The sequence below is a fragment of the Lonchura striata genome, chromosome 4 (genome assembly GCF_050655825.1).
Source record: "Lonchura striata isolate lonStrDom1 chromosome 4, ASM5065582v1, whole genome shotgun sequence".
NCBI lineage: Eukaryota > Metazoa > Chordata > Aves > Passeriformes > Estrildidae > Lonchura > Lonchura striata.
This window is the reverse complement of record NC_140706.1, coordinates 45,368,113-45,393,987: the sequence shown is the minus strand read 5'-3', so window position 1 is coordinate 45,393,987 and position 25,875 is coordinate 45,368,113. Positions and strand designations below refer to the sequence as shown.

General features: G+C 37.9%; 1 protein-coding gene across 2 annotated transcripts in view; it reads left to right on the top strand.

Moving 5' to 3' along the window:
• Positions 1-25,875, top strand: part of FAM241A (family with sequence similarity 241 member A) — a 272,688-nt gene that overhangs the window by 199,460 nt on the left and 47,353 nt on the right. For both annotated transcript variants that reach the window (XM_085578970.1, XM_085578968.1), the window contains exon 3: positions 21,799-21,860. In XM_085578970.1, the coding sequence (XP_085435096.1) occupies positions 21,799-21,860 (62 nt within the window). The remainder of the gene's footprint in view (positions 1-21,798; positions 21,861-25,875) is intronic.

Genomic DNA, 25,875 nt, shown 5'->3' with positions numbered 1-25,875 from the left:
CTAACAATTACCTTATCATCAAAGCTGCAAACAAGTAAGATTAAATCTGCCCCCTCCTGCCTTGCTGGGACAAGTTCACAATTTTTCAAAAGAAACTTGGTTCTTGGTTCATAGAAGCTTGGTTCTAGAATCCCTGTTTGCTGAAAAACAAATGTGTTGAGATTGGGCATCTTAGATGTGGTCTTCTTGATAAATTTAAATGTTGTCCTCTATAGTCTGAACCACAGATGTATGTGACTGCCTGTGGATGGTATAACCTTTTTGCCCCACTTCAGAATAGCTGCTATGTTAGGAATAGGAAAGAGAGGAAAAGCTGCAACAAAACTCCAACCTGAAAATGTTAGCTAAGTCTAATGAAGTATTAGAAATAAAGCTTAAGAGAAAAGTTATACGGGTTATATAAATTTATAGTTGATGTTCTGCCATTTTCCTGCGTTCTCTAACTTTTACTGGTTAAGGCTTAGACTTACTGTTGAAGGTAAAGAGCCTTTTTGTTATGTAGCACTGTTGGCAGGGAGTTGGTTGTCTTTTTTTCTCTATTTATATACTGTTTGCAAGACTTCATGTATGAAAATGCACTGCCAGAAAAATATCTGCTGTATGAATAATAGGAAAAATCCTGCTACTGTTATTAAAGGAAAGAAGAGTACTTACTTTAAAAAAACTAATTGTGTCCTTTATTTTTTATTCTATTCCTACCTTTCCCAGGTCCTGAAATGTTGATCAATGCACAGTTCTAGACAGATCCCTGTATCTGTATCAAAATAGCTGCTCAGCTGCATGTACTCTTCATAAATATAAAGTTACTTCCTATTTGTACCTGCTGTACTTTTGGCTGCAGCATGTCACTGAAATGTTGCCTAGGAAATGTCTATCTGATCCCTCTTTGGAGCAAGCTCTACTTACACTTGCTATCATGTAAAAAGACAGAAATAAATATTTTCATCAGTAAAATTTAAACCTCAGCTTGGATATTGCACATAGGATGTAACTGAGATTCACAACTTATTTGTTGTACTCTTTTCTTCTTCCAGAACTTAAAGTTAATAAAATATAAAGTTAAGAAAATATAAGATCAGAGGCTATGTAGAGACCATCTCAAAATTGCAGCCCTTACAATGTGCTCCTAAGCTTTGACAGGAACATCAAGTATGCAGTGTATAAAAATTGGCATCCTTCCAGTTGCATTGTGAGTCTGAATATACATTCAGAACATTCACTCTGATTTTTGTCTGATCATCAGTGGATCACACAATAGGGAGACCAGAAATACTGTGTCCTTCCAAACCTGCTGTGAGCAAAGTACAATTTGAAAATATCTGTGTGACTATGGGAGTAAGGACTGGAGACTGGAGCACAATTTGTATACAAGTGAATAGATGCCATAAGCAGTCATTTTGATCACTTTATTTTGCAACCAATACTCTCAAAATATGTCTTTTTTCCTGGGCTTATATAAAGAAATAGCACTTAAAAGCTCTTTGAATTCTCTCCCTTATTGTTACTACTGGAAAAAACATTGAAAAATAAATACATATGCATGTAACGTAGGACTCTCTGATATAGAATAATTGCAAAGTAGCTAAAAGAACAGTGTGTTGGCAGTTGGTGGATTTAAACTGGCAAAATTGATCTTGCAGTTTCATGGGTATATTTGTATAAAATAAAGGAGGTATAACTTTGTTGACTCTTAGAAGTTGTGATCACTTTTAAGAAATCAGAAAAGTGGGTGCAATTTTTTTCTTGAAAGCTAAATCTTATTTTGATCACTCAACAGCCCTTTTAAAAGTAAGCCTTCTACCTAAATACACAACTTAACTGTTTTTTCAGGATAAGATTCACACATCCTCACATGAAACCCATTTTTACAAAGCATGTATTTGTTTTATCAGATGGGGAGCAGAAAAGAATAATTAGTGTAGTAATCCTATATTCATAAAGTCTGAAATTAAATATATGGTTCATAACAACCAAATTTTTGCAAGCAACATAACTTTTCAGTTATAGTCTTTATGAAACAATCTTATCTCCTGAAGAGTTACAAAAAATTTATAGTATGGAGAGAAACAGTCAAATGTATTTCATGTGCAAAGTGTGTAGTAATAACTCAATAGAATATTTTATTTCCCAATGCAGTTAAATATGAATTTATATAGCTAAGCTACTAACTGTAGTAATAGGTGGTGAGGCAACTCTCCAAAGCAGCCCAGATGAAATACCTATCATTAGGTTTTGATAGGCAGTGGGCAAGACTATGCCCACAGAGGAAAGACTTCTTCATTCCTCTATTATTGGATTTTTAATGCTTATTGTCATCTCCACAGCAAAAAGAATGACAAGCCTGTGTGCTCTTCTAAAGATCTGGTCACTGGAGTTTTCCTGCTGTGATTCAACCATGGGCCTAGCACCAACCTCAGTGTGACAGTGCAAGCAAAATCAAAATTCTTTCTTTATTGCATTCCATTAAATGTCATTCAGCTCCAAGTCTGTGGGAGCTGCACCAGACAGCTTCACTGGATGTTGGTGAAAACTCAAGGAAAAAAGAGGGACTATTGCACCAATATTGACTGCTATGTTCAGTTCTCTCAGCTGGCCCCACGTGTGCATGGAAAATTAGAAAGAAGTTAGTCCAGTAACAAATGGAGAGAAGAAAGAGGTTAGAGGGTCTATGGAGAGTCTGTTAAGACAATAAAGGAAGGAGTTTATCTGGAATTGTAGGAGGGGCAGGTCAAATATATGGATGGAAGAGCTTTGGAAAGGCATTGAGAGAGACAACCAAATACTGATTCTTTGCCTGAAACTTCTGAGTACTGTCACAGTGAGAGGACACTGTGAGAAAATCCCACTTTCTGTAGCACACCACTTAGGTGGGGAAGAAAAAACTAGGCAGACTTGTTACCAAAGTAGCTGAAATAATTTTGACTTCAAACTACATTCTGGCAAGTGCCAATTATATCTGTCTTTAAAACCACAACATTTAAGTCTACAAAGAATAGACTTCTTCATGAGTTATATTAACAGCATTCTGTTTAAAGATTAAGACATGTTACTCACTGTACTGCAGTACTTCGTGGGCCAGAACGTGAACAATATTGTATTTACATTTGAATTGTAGTTAAATGCATGATGTCCACAAAGTTTCTTTCTCCTATGTATTTAAAAATTGAAAAGGCATAAAATTTGTCTTAATGAATGCTGAAAAATATAAAGAATGATGAGATTTCAGCTTTGGTTACAAGAGAGACGTTCATCAGACAGAGTAAATTACCCCAAAACTGTTGCTCAATGGGATTCTGATTAAAGAACTTTCCTTAAACAAAGATTTTTCTGGGAAAAAAAGGAGTAACAAACTGGTATCCACATTTTGCTGGCTTACTTTCATTCATATATAGAGCCTCAATATCCATTTCTAGATAAGATTAATTAAAAGTTTTAAATTGAAAACTCATAATTGTAGGATAAAAACTCTTCATTTTCTGATACTATAAAACACATGCCAAATAGCCTGTTTTCCACCAAGTAAAAGCTTTCCTAGAGGTGTAACAACAGGTATGGTTCTACATACAGTGAAGTAAGTAGGCATCTTTGTAAGTCTGGAATCACATTTTTTCAGACAAAATCCAGCAATGACTGTCACCTGCCATAAACCTGGGGAATCTGTGAGCAATGGATTAAAATATAACATAATTGTCTAGGTAATGTAATCTTCATCCTTACTACTAATAGAACTGAATCAGGTCACATACAGGGTCTTGGGTTTGAACTATGGATCCAAACATTTTTCCAAAGATACTTCTGTTAGAAACTTATGTGTGGACGTAAATCTCACAAGGAAGAAGTTTGTACAATATGACATCTATTTAAAGAACTCCAGATGACATTGGCAGTTGTTTTATTGCTGTTTCTAGTGAATTTTCATGCACATGAGGCCACTGAAACTATCTGTTGTTTGCTTAAAAAAAAAAAAATGCAAAGTTAAAAAGAAAGATGCTTAAAAAAAAAAAAAAAAAAGAAGCTAAGTTAAAAAGTTACCAGTGGCCATTATACATTACAAATATGAATATAGGTTTTTTAGGGATGTTGGGGGACACCACACCATGTTCTTTAGTAGTTCTTCTGACTAACAGCAATCTTTGCTTGTGATAATGTCATTAACTTTGACCCTATTAGAAGACTCACCTTTAGCTTATAGCACACAGTTCAGCCTGCAATCAATTACACCCAAGCAAGCTGTCAGTAGCTGAGAGTGTTGCACAAATTGTATATCTTAATGTTTGTCTGATAAATATTCACAAAGTCTGAGATGGGGAATCACATACAGTCAAAATAAACAGCTGGTCAGACATTCTTAGTTCAATAGCATTTATCTTCTCTATATAATTACTAGAAAATCTTACAGGTTTTTTTGAACATATGACCAATTAAATCTATGGAGATATTTTCAATTACTTAGTTTTGCAGTATGGTGTGAACAGTTATTTCTTCCTTTTCACTTTTCTCTCTCCCCACCCTAATCTCCTAAGGACAACAGTTATTCAGATCTAAGGATATCACTAATTGAAGAGGTCTTGTAGAATTACAAAAATTATATGATGGAACAAATGAGATTTTTCAGGACTGTTTTGAAATAAGAAAAAAAAAAAGTTCACACTAGCACAGTGGATTGCTGATGTAATGACAAGATTCAGTATGATGAGCAGATTGAAAGATGAGAAATTAGTAGATTGCTCTTCAATGAATCCAAATAACCACTGATTCACTTGTTTGCTGAATGAATCAGAGCAAACTACCTCACTGGTGAGAAGATGAGGAAAAATCTGCAAGACATGTTAGAACATGCAGAGAAATTACTCACTGCCTCCACCCAAAGGTGAAGCTAAGGCTTTTAAACCTCCTGGAGCACGCTGAGCATGACAGGGAAGCAGATGAAGCAGAACGTTTCCTTTCAGACACTGATCTTCCTGCTGCGTTCTGCATCTTCCAGCTGTTTGACAATGGATTCCCACAGTGTAGGCTGCAGGACTCTGCCTTAGCCCTGTGCACTGATGGGGCACCACAGAAAGCCAGGAGGCTGCTGGCAGAGCCGCTGCAGTGCGTGGTAGCAGTTCTCTGATCCCTGTACTCACTGGCTTTTCCAGCAGACCCTAAGCAATGAATTGTCTTTCATTCAGCAGTCATTCCTGTAACTGTACTCTATTGTTATTCACCTTGGTGCTGGCAAATTAAATCAGAGTAGGGAACTGCTGGCAGATTTTGTCGTGAAGGATATTGGCCAGAAATGCCAGTGTCAGAAAGGCCAAAAGTACAGTTTAAAACATCTTGTAAATGTCAACTGTGTGGCTTTGCATGGAGCCAAATTCAGAATCTTTGTGGTTGCTGACAACACTTTGACCAAATTAACCTTTTATAACCAATGGCTATTCCAAATGTTGGCAATAACCGCCGGACCTTCTTAGTCCTGTGTGCAAAAATAGAAGCAATTTTTGTGGTCCAAAATTAAAAGTATTGGCAGGTATATTTGATATTAGTTATCCTAAATAACCAGTAAAGACCACCTGAGGCATTTGTTCTTTTGTTTTTGTTTTGAGACTTGATGAAGCTTCAGGATTTAAGTCTGGTATTTAGAGAAAATTTAGATGGTATTTTGAATTATTTATGTAGTGGTCTTTAAAAGTTTGATAAAAAATAAGCTGACAGCTTGTTATATGAATATAAGCAGGTAAGATTTTTTTTTTTTTTGTGACAGCACTGAAGCTTGATTAAAATATCTTTATTGAACTAGTACAACTGAAAAAAAAAAAAAGTAGTATGCACTTGTCTGAGAATGGTACCGTTTATTGCAAAGCAAAAACTTTGTCTAACTGCACAAAAAGTAATAGTAATTGTACATCAGCTTGGTAGGTAATCCAGGTAGATAATCCATTTCAAGTAAGTAATGGACTGAGCACCTTCAGGCAATGCTTACACTGCACATGCTGTTGGAAGGAAGCTGAGAGCCACATGAATGCCTATCAGTGCAGCTAACACAGGAACCTGAGCAAACCTTTCATATTTCTAGGAAGACATAGGTGCTCTTGCAGATACTGTAGACCATACTGGAGACTATGCTGAATGTGCATATATCATGTTTATTTGTGTATTTGAACAGCTTTCATAATTAATTAGCCCTGATTCTTCCAGTATTTGTATACTGCTTATCTTGAGAGTGTGAGCCATTTTTGCACACTGACGGATTATGGAAATCCACAAAAAAAAAAAAAAAAAAAAAGGGTGTAGATGTTGTACCTGTGGCCATGCTGAGAAAAAGAAATCCTATACAAGTATATGGCTTTCTGGCTACATTGAACCAGCTTTGAAAATCCCCTCTCATGGGGATAAACTTGGATTTGCAGAAGGCAAGAAAAGATTGACATCTGCAGCTACACATAACAGCTTTTCTGGCATGATTAATGGAAAGAGGTCAGCTATGAATATGACATGATGGCAAAATCTAATCAGTATGACCATACACAGGCATAAAATATGGAAAAATAAAGAACTCCAGCTGAAGACTTGAGACATATTAGAAATAGTACATAAATATTAAATTGGTAAAAATCAAGCTTCTTGTCAGCATTCATTTAATGTTTCATTGACTTCTTCAATTCTGGAATAAAACATTTTATAAGTACTTATGGAAAACATGCAGTTTGTATACTCATACTTTCTAAATTATTACAGTGTTTACCAAAGCAGCAGATAGATTTATACATAATAAAAGTAACTACAGTGTCTGTTTCAGTTAAGTTTGTGTTGCAACTAGATATGTTCCCTCTTTTCCTCCAGAAGTATGTAAACAGCTCCATCTTCAGGCATCATTCCGTGTGCTAAAAAAGAAAAATGCAACAATCATAGCTCAGCCAAAGCTTTCGGAAACCTGTTAGCATTTTGCAGTTTACATTCATTTTAAGCAATTAAACCTATGTAATGGTCTCATATAACCACTTCTCAGATATATTAAGCTGAAAGAAAATCATTGGAATTGAACCAAGAGTCTAACAAATTAATTCTGGTGGGTCAATGGCAAAGTGGATGCATGACAGGAGTACATTTACCTGTATCTAAATTAGACTGAAACTGCATTGCCACCACAAGAATGTCTTTCTGTCAGCAAACAGATCCGAAAGTGCACAAATCAAGTCAAATCAATTTTTAAAATGTGTATGTGGCTAAACAAAAATGAATTAAGTGAGAGAGGCAGCACCCAGAAATGTTAACATACAAATGATGAAATATCTAGAAGTCTTGGAGAGGGTACATGTCCAGTGTGAGAATGAAGGATACAATTTAACATGATTGCAGGAGTACAGGAGGTGTTCCTTGGATATTCAGGAGAGTATAATTCTATTGTCTGATGGGTGTGTTTCCTCCCAGTGGCAGTGCCTGAATAAACCAGTGAAATTATTTGATTTTTTAATCTGAAAATACTTTGGAATATAGTTTGCTTCCAGAGCCTGGAAAAGGGATCTCTGTTTACTTAACAGGATATTTGGTAGTGGATAATATAATAATTTCTAGAACTATAAACTAAACTGAATATATTAGTGTGTCAAATATCAATATGTTTACATTTTAAAATACTGTCTATTGTCTTCATATTTATTTTTCATTAATCCTGCTGGTCAGACTTGGTCAGATCATTGTTATTCTGAAGTACTGTGTGGTTCCATGTTAAATAGATGTATGTGATGTCCTTCTCTGTGTGTGTGTAGTTATACATGAAACATCCTTCTTTTCTATAAGTTGTCACTTTCTGCACCCATCAGACTTAGGTAACTGAGAACACAAAATATAACACAAAAGATACATGCTGCTTCTCTGAAAGTGTTCATGCACAAAGAAGCCTTTTACTCCATTTAATAAAGGTTCTAATTTAATCATCTCTCTCCATACAAAGCCAGTCCTATCAAATTATTGGGACTATTTCTAATCTGAAAATAGGAACATGCTTGTATATCTTATGAAACAAATGTGCTGTATTTCCCTCACTCCCCACGCCCCAAAACACTCCATCTACTCTTTGTGCCAAATGCCAAACAAACTGAATGTTTGTAGGAAAGTAAGCACTATACAAGGTACAGGATGTGGACCCAACAATCTGTATGGAAATTTAATACATGCCTAGAGATGTCATTCCTAGTATGGTAAAATCCTGGCTCCACTGAAGCCTGTAACTTTCCACTGATTTACATGGAGCCTGGATTTCCTCTGCATCATTTTCTTGCTGTATTATAGAAACACTTAGCAAAACAATTGAATTTTAGAAAATGAAAGTAGTTCTGTAACTATATTGAATGGATAACTGAGCATTTCTTTGAAATGTAAGGTTTGTGGGGCTGTTTTTTAAAAAACTTTTCTTTCTATTTAGAGCTTACAGGACTTTTACCAAAGTTGACGACATTAGTTAATGATATTAGCTTTACTTAGGAAAAAAAATGGATAATTATTGGAGTTTATGGACATTAAGTTAGAATATTAGAGTCTAGTTTAGTTACCTTAATAAGAAAAAAGAATTAATTTTTGTCATTAGAAAAGGACAATACGAGTATGAGTTTCTGATTATTCATCTAACAAACATTGAATTGTTCTTTTGGGGAGTATCCCCCATCATCTCCTTGACTCATCTGCATTAATTGGGTGGACAAACAAAAACCGTTTTGGTAGGCTTAATAAAATGATTACTTAATTCTTTGCAGAGTGCTTCAAATATAGCATTGCAGATATGTGTTGTAATTTTATTGTCAAAAACTGGGGTGGGTTCCTCAACAAACCATCTGTCACATACGAGAAATACTTCTGCAGTGCCATGAAATCTGTGGCTTCATGATTATTTCTGAAGCTGTGTTCTGCAGCAGTAGCAACAAAACAATTAATTATGGCTGATAAAGTTTTCACATGTTTTCATCTCCTCAAAAAATGGCTTTCTTTGTATAGAAAAAAAAGCCAAATCCTTTTTGTGAGATGATTATCTAATTCATATACAATTTCAGTAAATTTATATCAGCTTGTCACTGAAATTATCGTCTTAATCATAAATGTCTAAGTAATAGAAGGCATAGGTTTGGTGAGTAAAATAAACCTAAAACCATTCTTCCATTGGTTTGAATTTAAAAAAAAATAAAGTTGGATATTATTTCTCTGAGGCCTTTGCAAGAGAATTGGAAAAAAAATCACTGAAGTGACTTTTGTTTTTCTCAAACTAGTAGTTGCTAATCCTATATCAATTACCTACCTAACTACAAAAAAATTTTGACCTAAATCAGCATAAAGCTTGAATTTCTTTGAAAATTTTTAATTTAAAATATTTTGACTGAAGGAATTGCTTAGATCAAAGGGACCGGATTGAACACAGCTCCAACTCAGATTATTATTTTGAAAGACTCAGTTAGCGAGGACCTGGAGACTTTGGCAGGAAATGTACTTAATGCTATAATTTTTCAGATATGCTTTCATAGCCTGCTTGCACGCTCTCTTTTTCTCATTAATAAGTTCATAAGTAGAAACTTCCACAGCCATTCTTCCCATAGGCTCGCAGAGTTGACAGTACTCCTGCATAAATGTTCTCCCTGTGCAAGCATTCACTTTGGTTCCTTGAAGGGGGTTTTCCAGCCTGCCTGGTGACGCACGCCGTGCGTTGCCAAGCAATAATGGAAATGAACCCATCAACTCATGGTTGCCTTCCCAGAATAATCTGCTGCCCCATCTGCGCCTTTGCAGCAAACTTCTGCTCTTCCAACATCTGCCCAATGGTTATTATACAATCCATTTAATATATTCCCGAGGAGCCATAACCACCGCTGTGCCTAGACGGGAGACCAATGAGGCCTCAGCAGACATGCCAGAGCAACCTCTCCAGGGGATTGAACAGGAGCCAGATTCACCACAGTCAGTTAAGTACACATTCCTTTGGTACATGTGTGGCTAATCTACTTTTAATTGAGCTCCATTGTTTTCATATATTTAGTAAACAAACGTGCATAGGTACAAAAGCTGCTGCTTGTTGACAGCACAAACAATATGCAGCTTGCTGGAGCTTTGGGCAGGCACCCTTGGCAGTAGATGTGGTAGAGCGTATTTCATGTACAGACATATTTCTTTGTGCTTTTTGCCTTTTTTTTTTTTTTAAACATTTCCTGGATCTTTTTGTCCCAGCAGCCTATTCTATGTGATTATCACAGCTGAGTGTAGGTGCAAACAAAATGTCCTACTCCATGCAGAGACATCTGTGTTCCAGCATTGTTAGAGAGTATGAAGTGGATTTTGTCTAGGTTTGCTCTCACTTTTTTTGATTAATATTAAGCCTCTTTAGACTGGGCTAAAAAGGCAGGGTTCTGCCACTGTGGTAACTCTTTTATTGCCTTACAGGCAGCAGAGACATGTCATTCACTTTTCACCAATCTTTGAAAGAACAAGCATTCTATATTTTTATTTCCCTATTGTTATTCAATATTCTGCATATGATATTTAGAGGAATCTTGACATCCTTCGTTTGGTGTGTTAGATTAATGGTTGGTTGCCAAAAGAATAGAGCAGCTCCAAAACTAGATTCAGGGCATTTACTCCCTTTGTTTTGGCAATGGTTTTAATTTGCTTTCTCTTGCATGTAAGGTATCTGGGAAGACATAACTACATCAGGACTAGTATCTGATTCCTGTTGGTGAGGGATGAGAGATGTTTGGGGCAGTTTCTGGATCAGTACTTTGCTTAGATCCATCATATCTCCTGTGGAAGCCCAGGGGAGCTACCCAAAAGCCATCCCCTTTCCAACCAAGCCTGACCCTGTTCTCACTGTCACTGCAAGGAGGACAGGATGGATTGTTGCCAAAGACAGTGGTCTCCTCACTCCTTCCCTTGAGAGCAGTACAAAATATTTTAGTGGTTGGATAATCTTTGCTGGTACACATGTGGCATGATGGCAGCTCTCCTGGCAGGTGGTCATGCATTGCAAGAAGTCTCATTGTGCTTAATTCACCCCAGGGTTACATCCTACCTGGGGCTCCTGCTGCAAGACAGCTCCCAGATCTTTGCAGAGCTGGGGGGGAGGGATGCTGCATCCGTTCATCAGGATGCTGTCCTTCATCTTAGCAAAGTCTCAAAGTGACATCTAGTGGAATACCTAGTCTCTGTGGGGAAATTTAATTAAACCACAGTCCCTTTATACCAGCACAAATATTGTGAAGGAAAACAACTCAACTCCTTTGACATTTTTACAAATAGGTTCAGTGGAAACTGCTGTGTTTACTTTAACTGACATTTGTTTTTTCAGTCAATTATCCCTTAGCCTTTTTTTCTTCCATAATTTATTACATGCCGCTCAGCCATAATAATAAATACAAAGTTGTTCCCCCTTTCTGTTGTTTTCTTGCAGGCTATGCTATGAACAGATGAAATAAAAATGAGTGCCCCTAATCTCCCTTGCTTTTCCATCTCTGTGGTAGCCTCAAACTATTTATTATGGACCTTAGCAGTCTCATATGGAGCAGAGTTTAATCCCAAAAGTGAACAGAAGATTAGTCTGAAACTCTAGTGTTTTTTTTCCTCATGCTTATGTCCTGCTTCAAAATGCATGAAAGACACTGAGGTTTGTTTGGGTTTGTTTGGTTTTTTTTTTTCATTTCAGTGGTCTTTTGAGCAAGCCCTTTAACCATGACACTTAAAAACATCTTTTAGCCAGATGACATCTTTCTTGCTTAGTTGCTCTCTCTGAACTAAAAGACAAACACCATCTTTATTCAGTTCTTTACTTCTCACTTCTATTTTTCCAAGAATTTCAGGAAATCTTTAGAACTCTCCAAATAAAATGTACCCAAAAAATCAGTTTGTAAAAGGAAGACCCTTATAACAGGGGATGGAATCACAAACCGGACTTCTGTTTCCATTGGTTTCAATGCTTGGATTGTAGCCAAAGCTGCAATGAAAAATTATTTTTCAGGTTCTTCAATGAAAAGCTGTCTGAATAGAGAAGAAACATTACCTTTTTTTTTTATTTCACTTGCTGTTTTAGAATGAAAATAATATGATTGCAAGGGCAGAACATGTTCTTCACAACTCTTTGGCATGCAGCAGCTGTGCTTTAAGTGATTTAGAGAAAAAGCAATGAAACAACAGAGTGCACTATGCACTCATTTAATGCATCAGGTACTGTCATGCTGCTAACTTTCCTTTGTGCAGAGAAATAATCTGATCTTTAGTTAAAATCTTATATTGAAGCAAGCCAAATATTTTACAGCCAACATTTTTCAGCTGGTCATTTTATCTGAAAATGTTTCCATTTTCTGAACAGTTATTTTTCATAAAATCCTACCAGTTGAAAGCTATTTTTCTTCCTTTATTCTTCATAAAGAGCAAAAGGAGAACCTCAAGAGCTACATAAAGCTTTATATTCCATCTGGGAAGCTCATCAGCCATCCACAGAAATGCAGCTATTTAAAGTAACAGTAAATAGAGATGTGAACATTTGGAATTTGGAAAGCTGAATCCACTGGAAATAAGTTATTTTTCAAAGTCCTTTTCAATATGGGTTTTGCCAGTAATACAGTGAATCTGGGACATACCTAATGATTCTATTAAAATCCTTTATGTTCAGTCTTCCAAATACTTAGGAAAACAGGAGGACCAAAAAAGAGAGGAGGAAGGAAAATTTATAGCAAATCAATATAGAAATCAGCTGTATTTTATCAGGATGTGACAGTGTCCGTTCTTTTTATTTCTTATGCATAAAATTTATGTGTATGCTTGCTTAGAAACGCTTCCTTGCCCTAAAATGCTTAACAATTAAATATTTAGAAAACCAGTTAGGAAGAGGATTTCCTTAAATCAGTTTGGAACTTAGCAGTTCACTTATGCTTTAATTGGGATATATTGGAAAATGCCCTTCACGTTACAATTGTTCTTTTGAGCCATAGGTTTGCTTTGATTTCTGCAGTAAGTTCCATAGGTGGCAATGGAAGGGGCTTGGTATGGCTCCTAGAGGAACTGAAATAAAAGGAAAAAATAAAAAGGAAAATCAAAACAAAAATTCAAAATGTGGTATGGATTTACTGCACTGACTTTCCTCTGAGTCTGGTTTTCCTGATGTGATACTAAACCTGAGTTTTACCATGTATAGATAAAGAGATTCACTTCTCTTACTCTTGACTGACTCTGGTGGGGCATCAAAGAAATACTCTGACTTGCATCAATGTAAAAGCAAAACAAAGACTAACTGGGACATTATAATTAAGTTCACCACACAGAATGCATGGGACCACCCCTTTGTTAATGTAAATTCCCAGCTGAGCTTTTTAACTGGAAAGGGAGACAAATGGTGTGAGTGCAACACAATACCCTGGGGAAAGCTGGATAATCCTACTTGGAGGAAGAGTGGAGGTTGTCATCCCGGGTAGAACACTGAAACAGAGCAGATGAAAAGAAGGGAATGATCCTATAGTCTGTACTGACATGTTTTAATTTAAACACCTCAAATCAGCTTCTTTTCTCTTTTCTCTTTTCTCTTTTCTCTTTTTTCTCTTTTCTCTTTTCTCTTTTCTCTTTTCTCTTTTCTCTTTTCTTTCTCTTTTCTTCTCTTTTTTCCTTTCCTTTCCTTTCCTTTCCTTTCCTTTCCTTTCCTTTCCTTTCCTTTCCTTTCCTTTCCTTTCCTTTCCTTTCCTTTCCTTTCCTTTCCTTTCCTTTCCTTTCCTTTCCTTTCCTTTCCTTTCCTTTCCTTTCCTTTCCTTTCCTTTCCTTTCCTTTCCTTTCCTTTCCTTTCCTTTCCTTTCCTTTCCTCTCCTTTCCTTTCCTCTCCTCTCCTCCCCTCCCCTCCCCTCCCCTCCGCTTCCCTTCCCTTCCCTTCCCTTCCCTTCCCTTCCCTTCCTTCCTTCCTTCCTTCCTTCCTTCCTTCCTTCCTTCCTCTCTTTCCTTCCTTCTTTCTCTTTTTTCTGCCTTAATTCATAAAGAAGTTGGCAGCTTCTTAAAGGTTGGTTTCATTGAAATTAAGGATTTGAACAGCTTTAAATATGTGACCCAGAAAGTTCACCTCCGTTGACACTGCAAGCGCAGCAAAATAGCAGAGATATCCTACTGCAACTTTTGTGAAAATATGCGTTCAAACCTTGAGACTGAATAGCTAATTCTGTATCAAATTATGTAAAATGATATAACCTTTTTTATATATAATAAGGATATTTTTATTAGTTTTAAGTTTAAGGTAATTTGATTGAATGTATTAATTGAGGTAGGATTTTTAAATTGTCATTCTGTGTTTCAGGTTACCTCCTGAAAGAAATAAATTAATTAATTATCTTTAAATACAGATGTTTATCCTAGAATAAGGGGACAGCCTTCCGAGTGTGATTCTGGCCCTGGAAAAAAAAAAAAAAAAAAAAAAAAAAAAAAAAGACAATCAGAGAGAGAACTAGAGAGAACTACACCTGTGCTTGTCAATAAGCATTTTCTTCAGAGAAGTTGGCTGGACAAGCATGTGACACAGACACTACTGCATATAATTTCTAATTTCCTGAGAACCAGTTTACTTTTGACCACCAGCGGGGTTTCTTTGTTTTTCATTAGGACATGGCTAAAGCTCTCTGAGTAACCATATCCAGATTGTTAATGAAAAAATATTGTCTGGAGTCACACATGTAATGTGCAGACTGTGGGTATAATGAGGGTAGGGAGCAATGTATCAACCTGTGCATGTACTGAGTGGCTTTTTTACCATGCCACTGCCTCAGCTGAGCCTATATTGTGCTGCTTATTTTGACTGATGTGTGTGAAAATCTGCCTCTAGGTGGAGTTTCCATAGATCAGCTCTTTCACAGACTTTAGGCCCTTTCCTCTTTCCTTTCTTTTCTTTTCTTATTTTTGACTCAGTGCCCTACCCTGGCTAGTGAAAATTGAATTGAATTCTAATTAACTTAATAAAAATAGCACAGATTCTTATATTCTTGGAAATGTAATGCATAGGAACAAAATTGCCTCCATTTTTCACATTGCACTTCAATAGCAAATGATGTTCATCATGTACTGTAATATTTTTTGGTGAGGACTGACAGATTTCCTGAGACAGTTCTGTGCAGTAAAAGCTGTATGATAAGGCAGGCTGGGCTGGGCTGTGGATAGTAACAAATCTGTCATTGCTTGTACAGCCACAAAAGCAGAGATTCTTTCATAACTACAAAACCAGTGTGGTGCAAACAAAGGACAGATGCTTCTTGAAACCAGAATAAACCTGATTCTGATGATCTGGGGCCCTATGAATTCACTCTCCATTTTTCCATCCAATGCCAACAAGGCTGTAGTTGTAAGATACACCATGTGCTTCTAGGGTGCTATCCTGTCTTCTTATTTGCCCTCTGCTCTCCCATGCATTTCAGCCAAAGTTTTATCTACAAATGCCTCCTTACAGATCAGACCTCACCTCGTTCTTATGGCAGTGTAAAGTTGATGCCCGGGGCACAGGGGGAGAAGAAGCAGAAGAGGGAAGCAATTATTCTCTCCATGCGTAGGCACTTCCTCCTTCTCTTCCACCCCTTAGAAGCACAGGAAGTTCATCCTCAAACCATATGGTACCTAGAGATATGCTGTCTTGGGGGAATGCCAAGGGCCCAGCAGCACCCTCAGGGGCCAAGGGGGTCCTTTGCCTCACCTCCTCTCCCCAAGTTTTCATGGCATGCTTTCCTTCACAAGTTCCCTTATCACACTTCTGCCAGTGCGTCTCCTCCTGGCCTGCAACACCTGTGCTGCATTACAGTGCAGAAAACAATACCCACACTGAGACAGGCAAACTGTATTTCATTTGTCAGCTTTGCTCAGCTCCAGAAGAGCCACTGGAATTAATCCACTATGCAGCCTTTGATGGCCTGTTACTGAGAGGCTGGCTGAAGGTTCTGGGGGCACCGCAGGGAGGGTCAAGGCCTTTGGATCAACATTTGAGCACACCAAGTTGTGCTTGAAGTAACCAGCAGTAATTATTTTGTTCCTGAGATGGGCTCGTTTCTCTCTGAGCTCTCCATTGGCAGTGATGTAATCAAAGTCACTTGGTGTGGAGTTGGGGAACACACAATGGTTTGTCTGCTTTGGCATTTGTGGTCCACTTTGTTAGCAGGACGTGCTTATAATTTGAAATATATTATTTCCTTCAAAGTGGCATCGTTTTGAAAAATAGCATGTGATGCACTAATAAATTTTTCAGCCGTCTGAACTGGCTACATGAAAAGCACATTTTTCCATCTGCATCTGGCTAGGCATTTGCAAGTGTTTCTCTTGGATCTGTACCGCAGCCCACTTAGCCCTGGTTTTGTGACCTCCAGAAAGGATTAATGCAATATGTTGTGCAGGGGCCTGCTGGTGAAGGTCACTTGGAAGTGCAGACTGGTGTGACATGTGGCTGCCCACCTGCTCGCTGCTGTTGGCTGCGGGGAGCGCGTTATCCCACGGCTCCAAACTGCGGTGAGCTCAGGCACGGCACACAACAGGCAGAGGGTCCCGCTCCTTCCTAACCACATTCCAGTTAAGTGCTGCAGGGCTCGGTGCTGCTGGGTTTGCTGGGGCTGTTTCTCATGGGACCAGTAGTAAGAGACTACCTACAGTTATAGCTACAGCTACAGTTAATGCAATGCCACTTACAAAAGTCAGAACTTGAGACCAGAGCACCACTTCTTGTGGAGGAAAAGGAGAACCTGCTGTGAGTGCTGCCAGTAGGGAGTTCCTTTGTCATTCCTGTTGAACTTACACAAGTGTTTGGTACCACTCAGCCATTAACAAAAACTCGTCCTTTGTGCTTTGATTCACTTTCAAAAAGTCAGTTTGGATTAGACACTATTTTTGTTGTGTTCCACTGCAGCACTCAGGACTCCAGTCTAAACCTAAGATGTCCTTAGAAGAGGGACATAAGGATGGTGTTAGTCCAGGGCAACTGAAACCTCAGCAGCTCAAGACTCCTTTTTACTTTCTCTTTTGTTTGGGAAATAGCATTGTGTAATCTGCTCTGAGATAGGAAGACCTATGGGAAGATGACTTTTTTAGGATCTTATTAATTAATTGTTTTCATTGCATTACCTGTTTTTTGCACTTGGAGGTATATTTCATCAATCAAACAAGAAGCATTTGTATGTGCAATGACTGGTGGAGCAGTTTGCAACAAGCTGTAGAAATCCAAAATGATCTCTGTACCTTGAGCATACTGATTTTCATAGGCAGTGTACTCTGTTGTTAGGCACTGGATAAACAATGATGATACAGACTGAAAATAGAGCTACACAAACATTTTATTTTTGTGACAAAAGCTGCTCAGTGTGCCAGAAATATAATCATGATCATATTCAGCTAAAAAATATCAGGATTTAAATGCCCTGGGCCTTAATTTTGATGAAAGATTTTTGCATACCACCAAAAAGAGAAATAACCAGTACTCCCTAGGGTCTGGCATCAATCAGGCTCAAAATTATTTCTTTGCCAAGGAAAATACATCTTCCATATCTTGGGCTAGGCTAGTTGTCTGATGTGTTGGTACTAGAAGAAAACAAAAATTGGGCATGTTTAGACTAAGATGAGAAGTTTGAGTCCTACATGACAAGGAAAGGGTGCATATTCTTGTTAACTCTGACAAATCTGAGAAGTCAGATTTGAATCCTCATTAAATATAAAATAAAAATAACATTGAGGAATAAAGATGTGCCAGATTAGGCCTTCCTATTATTTTAATGTGTGATTTAGTAGAAGAAGGAGTATTAAGACAGGCCACAAATGAATATGATATACTGCTCTTTGGCTAGACAAATCAGGCACAGATTGAAATGGAGAAAGGTGGGGGAATGAGTTATCACTTTTTCCCCACCACAGTGGGGGAAATGCAGACAGCACAGCCACGATCATGCTTTTACCTCCCAGCTCAGACAACTGGTCCTCAGCACTTGCTGTCCCATGGCCCTCCCCTCCTTCTGCCCCAGCCCCACACTGTCTTTTGCTTCAGCCCCACATCTACAGTCGGGAAAGGCTTTGTCAGTTACTCCCATAAGGGCACCCAAGTTTCCAAAATAGCTTCCAGAAAGACATAATTATTCAGCTGCCATAAGTATTACTGTATTTCCCAGGTTACAAGACCTGCCTGTGCATGGAGTGATACACAGGATCTCACACACAGGCAGAGAACACCTTAAGCTATTTGGCCATGTGTTCTTCTGGATCTTCCTGCTACTCCTCCTGCCTTGCCTCCACCCCTGCATGAAACACAGCATCCTGAAAAGGTCTTAGCCTGGCTCGCACAGACACAAGGAACATACATTTAGGATTTCAGTGAGACTCAGGAGTGAAGATAACTCATGGAATCAAGGCTGAGAAAGGGTCTTACCACTCAGAAGCTGTCACTGTCCCAGTAATTTTGGTGGTTGGGGAACACAACTTGTTGTCTTCTAAGTGGTGAAGTTTGCATTGCCCATATGACATAACTCAGCCCCTGCATGTGTGTCAGCAGATAGCCAAAGGATGATGTTTCACAGCTCTGCAGTAGCTGGGCTAACCTTCTGCAAGGCCCTTAACCTTGAGCTAGTAAGTTTTACTCCTTCAAGGGGTAAAACATTTAACTGCAGCTGTTTACTATTTACATAAAGGGACTGACATGGGAGCCTTCCTGTTATGCAGTTTGGTCCATATGAACTCTGTTCAAAAAGAAAGTAGAACAAACATTCAGATTTTATTACATTTGCAACTTACAGAGGGCAGACTGTCCTCGATTGTGTCATTTGTGAGCTCTTTCTTGAGCTTTGCTCATTGTTAGAGACAATATTAATTTTTTCAGTCATTTTCCATTTGCTGTTCAACACCAAACCATGAAAAATGAGCACTGACGTAATGATTGATCATGGAGCTGGGGGTTGAAAGTGAACACTGGAACTGTTGGGCTCTATATGAAAAGGGTTTGGGGTTTTTTTCTTTCTTTTTTTTTTTAGATGATAATATATTGTTTGTGAATGGGTTATTTATTAGAGCCATGTGTAGCCTAAAAGGTTTGTAAAGATGATTACTAAAGTATATCCATATGTGGAATGTGTGTGCATATTTGTAAACTTGGCAATTCTTCCAGAATTTCTTTTTTAATGTTTGTAGAAAAAAGGTCTCTGAAATTGTGTAGGATCATTCTTTTTCTTAATAGTAGACAACATATTTTCAAAACTATTGTGCTTTTCATGACTTATACTTCAGTATACGTTATACTTCAGTATCATACACTTATGTACTGTTGTATACTTTTATAATTATGAATTATCTAAATGTTTGATAGTCTGGCATCAATCTTAGCATAAAATTTCTTCTTTGCCAGCATATTATATTCTCCAAATACTGTATTAGATCAGATACAGACTTCTTAAGGCCTCTCTGGTGGAAGGTAGCAAAAATTGGGCATGACTACTGTTTAGTAGATCTGGTGTGCTTTATCACAATGAAAATTGTTGTGGTTTTTGTCAAATTTTGGAAACCTGGAGTATCAGATTTTTCTTAAGGAAACATTTGGCCAGATCACAGTCCTATGCATTTTCTAAATAGAAACTGTGGAGTTTCAGGCAACAAACCAATATTGTCTTTTCCTGCTCTTAACTAGTGGGTCTAAATGCAGAGCTGTTCCACTACAGTAAGCAGAGGAGTTCAGCTATAGCCCTGGTGGGGCTGAGAGCAGGACTTTTTCTGTCATATGTTCCAAGACACCCCAAATGGTAACAGGAATAGGTTCTGTTGGGTCTGACAGCATTAAATCAGGCTTTTACAAGATCTAAGCATTGTACAAAGGAGACCGTCCTGCCGAGCGCCTCAGAGGCAGGCTGCTATCTATTAATCTCATTTTAAAGGAAATGAGGAAAGCAGCACAGACAGGTGCTCCCTAGCAAGGCATCACAAACATAAAAGGAAATCCATGAGCTGATACTGCAGAGAGGAAATGGGCTTGTAACTCAACATTGACAATACACGGGCAGTGGAGACAAACCCAGGTACTTCTGCATCCAGCTAAATTCAGGCACAGGGCTTTGCTGAGGATCCACAGCCCGGGAATTTTTCATCATCTGCACCAATCTCCCCTCATGGCTTTTTGGAGCTGTGCAAATGCACTCAGCTTCTCTCTCCAAGGTGCCCAGAGCAGCACTGTGCTGTCACTCTGTGGATTGCCCTGTGAAGTCCATGTCTTGAACACCTTTGTGAATATTTTCCAGTACCTGTGTAAATTTTGAAGTAAGAAAAGAAACAGGTAAAAGCCACTTGGAAAAACAGATCCTCTCCACATAGTTGAGAGTTTATATTTCAGGAAATAGGGATGTGATTAAATTATGCATTTATTTAAGTGTCTTGTTTTAACAAGGCATAAATATTGATTTACAATACTCTTATAAATGAAGGCATGGATCATTTAAATTCATTTTCGGATTGCCAGAATGCCTTGCTGGTTTTGGACTGGAATTAAGAAAGATCAAAAAGTCATGTCACAAACCCAGCAAATATATAGAATACAGGCTAACTCGAGGAAAAGATCTAGTAAACAGAACAGTCTGAAACTAAAGGAGAAACTTAAAAGGGATTTGGAAAGTCAAGCACTGGAAGCTATGATTTGCTTCTCAGGTTAAAAATAGCATCTCCTTCACATCTCTGTAGGATCAGGCTTATTTCAAACAATTCTGGTTTATGGAGACTATTCTATGTAAAAATATTTAATATATTAATTTTCCTTTAGGAAGACATTTCAGCTGCAGTAATAAACCATACCTAAATTTCATGAATGAATTAATTTCACATGAAAGCTATGGTTTATGCCCATAAAAATTTTTATGCTATATCCCAATGTGGAAAAACATTTAAATATCCTGGAAGCATTTAATTCCTAAAATATGCAATAAATGTACATGAAAAAGGTATGAAGTGTGTTGTCAGTGATGCTGTAATTTATCTTCCACTAACTATTATTTTGGAGAGCAATTTAAGTATATAAATAACTGTAGATTTTTTTTACTGCAAGATATGAAAATATATAACTAGCTTCTTATTCTTCAGCTTGGTCGTAAATAGTCTCTAATTTTGTACCAACTATTTTATGGATGAGGTTTGGAGGGGGTGTCAGTAACTGTGTGTGTGATTGATGCCAGTTTAAAAGTCCTCAGAGCTGGCTTGTTTTATTTTTGTCAAAGATCAGCAATGGTTACAGAAGGTTTAAACCATTACTGAGTACTTTAAAATTTCTTACCAGATGTCTGTATGATTGTGTTTACTCATCTAATATTTAACTGGTCATCAAAGCAGGCTCTAGGATTTTTTGTGTTCATAGGAATGAAAATCAAATCCTTACTAAATTCATCAAATTAAATCCTTGATACATCCCATTACTTGGTGTATTGCTCTCAAGGAAAATTTACCATTCTGTTTCTGTCTTAGATTCTTTCATTTACTTCCATAACTTTTTGCTTTGTGATTGTCTAGGGCTTCTTTAAATGCTTTGGATTCTTTAGGATCATTAGTGTTAAATCATTGTAGGTTGTCCTCTGTACACTGTCACGTGAACTTGCACAAGACATTTTGGTGGCTATTGTACTGTAATACTTGATCAACTGCACCTTCTCCTGGGCTTTTGTACCTTTTGTCTGAACTTTTATTGCTGCCTGTTAAATTATAGCAGTCCCATTAGTGCCTAACAAATGTCTTTGTTCTCCTGGAATTGTCACTGTTTGTTGGTCTTCTCCCAGCTGCTGGTTATGTAGTTTCCAATTTTGCCAGATGTAGTAATTTGACAATTTTTCATTTCAGATGCAGCTCTGGCTTGACTTTGGTTAAATGCAGCACCAAAATTTCTCCAGCATTGTGTCAAGGTATTTTCCCATCTCTTCTACACCATTTATTGAGTGCCTATTTTTCTTCTTGCCTAGATGGTCTTGTAAACTCGGGAATGAGCGTAACAAAGATTACTTTAGAAATGTTTTCACAAATCCTATTAGTTATCCATTCAGATTTACCATTGCTACCAGTATGAACTCAAATCACTGTATCCATTTCTCCCTTACATACCACTCCTTCAGTATACATGTATGATTTATTTTATTAGCTTTGCTGACAGTTAAAGGTTTCTGGCATTTGAGAAAGTAAGTGTTGGCATTCCCAGTCCTGTGATCGTCAACTACAGATAAGTATTCCCCTGCAGATACTCAGGGAGAGTTGTGTTACTTGCTACCTGAGCTGATAGGGTTGCAAATATAAATACAGGTTTTAAAAGCACCAGTGAGTAATTCCTTCCTTTTTCCATTTCAAATTATATGTGCAAATGTCTGTGCCATTACCAGTAATTCTTACACAACAAATACCAGATTTTTTTTTTAGACAGAAGTGGTATAGAGCAAGAAAGGTCATTGGGTAGTGTTATAATCTGAGAGTGCTTGCTAAAGCATCATATTCACATTTCTCAGAAGAACGTGACCTCATTATAAGGTGGCATTTTGGTATCTAATGTCTTGCTGGTGGGCTGCCTATCTTCTTACTGTGTCACTTGGCAATCCTTTTATACAAAACTACATCTTCAGTGGAGTAAGAATCACCAAAAGCAATGAAATCCAAAACACATGAGATACAAAGGTTTTTCCAGTGAATTGTTTTGCTTTCAGTGTCTATGATCTGCATGTCTGAACCAGAGTCTTGTGGCCACACTTTTGTCCGTATACATGACTGATGAGGACAGATCACTGCAGAAGCTAAAAAGGTTGCAATTTTTAATTCCTGGTTACTACAATGTGATTATTTGCTCTAGCTGGTTTCTAGTCAGTTTAGGACTGAGTATTAGTGGTACTCTAGGCTGAGTATTAGTGGTGTAATTTTAGAGTCACTAGAGAGCTGGGGATAAGAGGGAGTGACAGGAAAAAGGAATCACTTTGCATCTTTATGGATTGACTGTTTGGCAGTTGTCATCCAAGTAAACACTGAGTGCAAACTATTCAAGCTGCACCACACCTTTCTAGGCACCTGTATGGGCTACACTCCTTTCATTAAATTGAATGATAAACAAATGAATCAGATGGATAAACTGAACATGTCACCATCCTTCCTGAGAAGCAAAATATTATTGACCCACTAACTTTCATTCACATACTCCAGTGCTAGTTGAAACATCTCTCCACTTGCCTAGCAAAAATTATCAAACCCTAGATAAGAGAAAGAGTGTATCAGGCCCAAGCACAGCTCATATACTGTGTGCAAATGCTGGAGGGAAAACTGGAGAATACTCGAATGACTGTTTTATTACTGAACAGAACTCTTTGTCTAACTGTCAGCCACCTGGCTGGAAATTTCTCATCTTGACACAATAACGAGAGAACCAGTTTTAGGAATGAATGTTCAGATGCTGAAAAAAGCAAGTCCCAGCTCATATGCTCCAAATGTTACCTTTCTGTTTAATAAGGTGTAATTTAGATGCCAGTTCCATGGAGGTTTCACCCCTTGCTTTTTCACTTCCAGGTAAGCATGTCAGTGGGTGGAGATGTACATGCCCTGCAGTTGTGGCAGTCTTCCCTGATGACAAGTATAAAAAAAATTAACAACAAACATGGTTTTTAAATATATCCTCCCTTGGTTGGTTAATTTTCCATTTAAAGTTCTCATTTTATTCATTTGACTCACTCAGACACTGAAATAAGTTTTAACATTGCAGTGAGACATAAAACTGACTCCTCTGGGAAGTGTGATAATTCAGCTCTCACTGTTGCAACAACACTGTCCCAAGTTACATTTCCCCAGGTCCTGTCCCTTCATTTTTAGGAAGTTAGACAACAAAACTGCAAATCTTTTCTCCAAAGCCTGACGAGCCTTCTGCATGTGTCAGCTGTCTGTCAGGTTGCTCCATTCAAATCTGTAGGATTTGTAGTCTTCTCCAGAAAAAATGATCTCACTTGTTTTGTCTGAAGTGCCTTTTACACCCACAGCTGGAATAGGTGTGCATGTGCAATCCCTGTGATTTTAAATGTCAAAAAAGAGAGGTGTTGGATATGGGCCCAGCTTCGGAAAGAAACAGCTCTTCAGTAATTTGTGATTGCAATGCTTGTGAAGGTTTGACAGCTCTGCAGTCAGAGACCAGGCTCTAGCTGTGAGACCAGACTCTCTGTGGCTACTACAGAGGTGAGTGATGCAAGAACCCTCCATCACCCCTGCCTGAGGCTTTGAATAATGCCTGCACACAATGGCAGTGCCCAAATACCTTGAAATCAGACAGAGGCCCTCCCTCAAGGCATCAGTTCTCTATCAGCAAAATGAATAGAGGTATAGAGGAATTAAGAAAAATGTGGGAAAGGCTAATGATGATGAACACAGGGTCAGTTTCCCTGCTACCAAATGAAACAGGTTGAGAAGGAGGAGACAGTAAGAGTAGCCTGAATCAGTGACTGGAGTCCAGACAACAAAGAAGCACAAAGTGAAGGTGACAAGGAAGGGATACTGGCAGATATTGTGCAAAGAAAGGACCAAAAAGTCAGCATGGATGGAGGGGAGAGACACAAGGTGTACAGGAAACATAGAAGTGTGGTTTCTTGGAGAGGAGAGGGAATCCCATCCCAATGAGAATGAGAGACTCTTGGTGACAGAAGCTCTTTTCCTGAGGGATGAATTGATCAATTAGGTAGCTTTCCTGCAGCTTTTCTGGAGAAGGATGAAGCACTAGTCCAAGTCCAATTGCTGACAGAATTTGTGCCCTTCCTTAAATGAATTAAGTCAGTGGCCACCTGTTTCTCTACCTGAGAACTTTTTTTGTTTCAAATATGGCCCTTATTCAGTTTTATTCCTAGTTCTTAGACTTTATAAATTGTTCTTCCACTGGCCTTCTTGTTGATCTTGGACACTACATACCTCAGTTTGTACATCTTTAAAGTATGATAAAATAACTCATCTGAGGATGTTCTATCCACTAATATGTGGGAGCTTTGGGAACTTAAAAAAGGGAGAACATATTTTAATTAGATTAAGTTACCTTTATAAAAATCAAAGTATTCTTTTATTACATTTCCTTTCCATTTGAAATCCATTTTAATAAGTATTGCATGCAATTCATTAGATGTGAGTTCTCACTTATCTACATTATTTTAGTGGTTTTGCCTGATATGACTATAGAAAAAATTGAGTAGAATCTGGAAAATACCAAACATTTGTCTGATCTGTCTCTGATATTGAACAACTACGTTACAGAGTTGTGCCTAGCTAACAGATGTCTATAATGATGACAGGTCCTGACTTTTTGAGAAACAAGGCTAGCTTATCTGACACTAAAATCTCTGGTTCTTTTACCCAAAATTGAGAAGGACACTGAGTGTCTGAGAAGCATATGTTCCAAATCAGCTGTCAGTAAATGACCGAGCAAATGCATGGAACAACTTAGACATTCTTCACACTTTGCAAATGCAGATACTGTCTCTTATTTTCAAGTTTTTCCTTTACACTTATTTTCAGATGGAAACTTCTACAAAAGCCAGGTAACATGGAGCAGAATGGGAAAATAGTACTGAAAGTGATTGATTGCAAAAATTGGAAGATGTATTGTGTAATCATATGCTGGGAGAAGGAGCAGGCAACATGACTTGGTTTCCATTTCAAATAAATAGACAGTGGAACAATCAAGTAACTGCCAAAGTAAATTAATTCAGCATGGTTGGAACACCAGTGCACCACTGCCTCAGAGAAGGTTTCTGTCACAAGTTACAGCATCAGCAGTGAAAGACACAGATCTTCTGGTTTATTTTTCATTTCTGAGCCACACTCTTCTCTCTGTTAGTCTAACTGGCATCTGGAGGAACACTGGTGAGTGCACTCTAATTAGTCAGAGTTTAAATTATTGTAAAACAGATCAGATTCTGC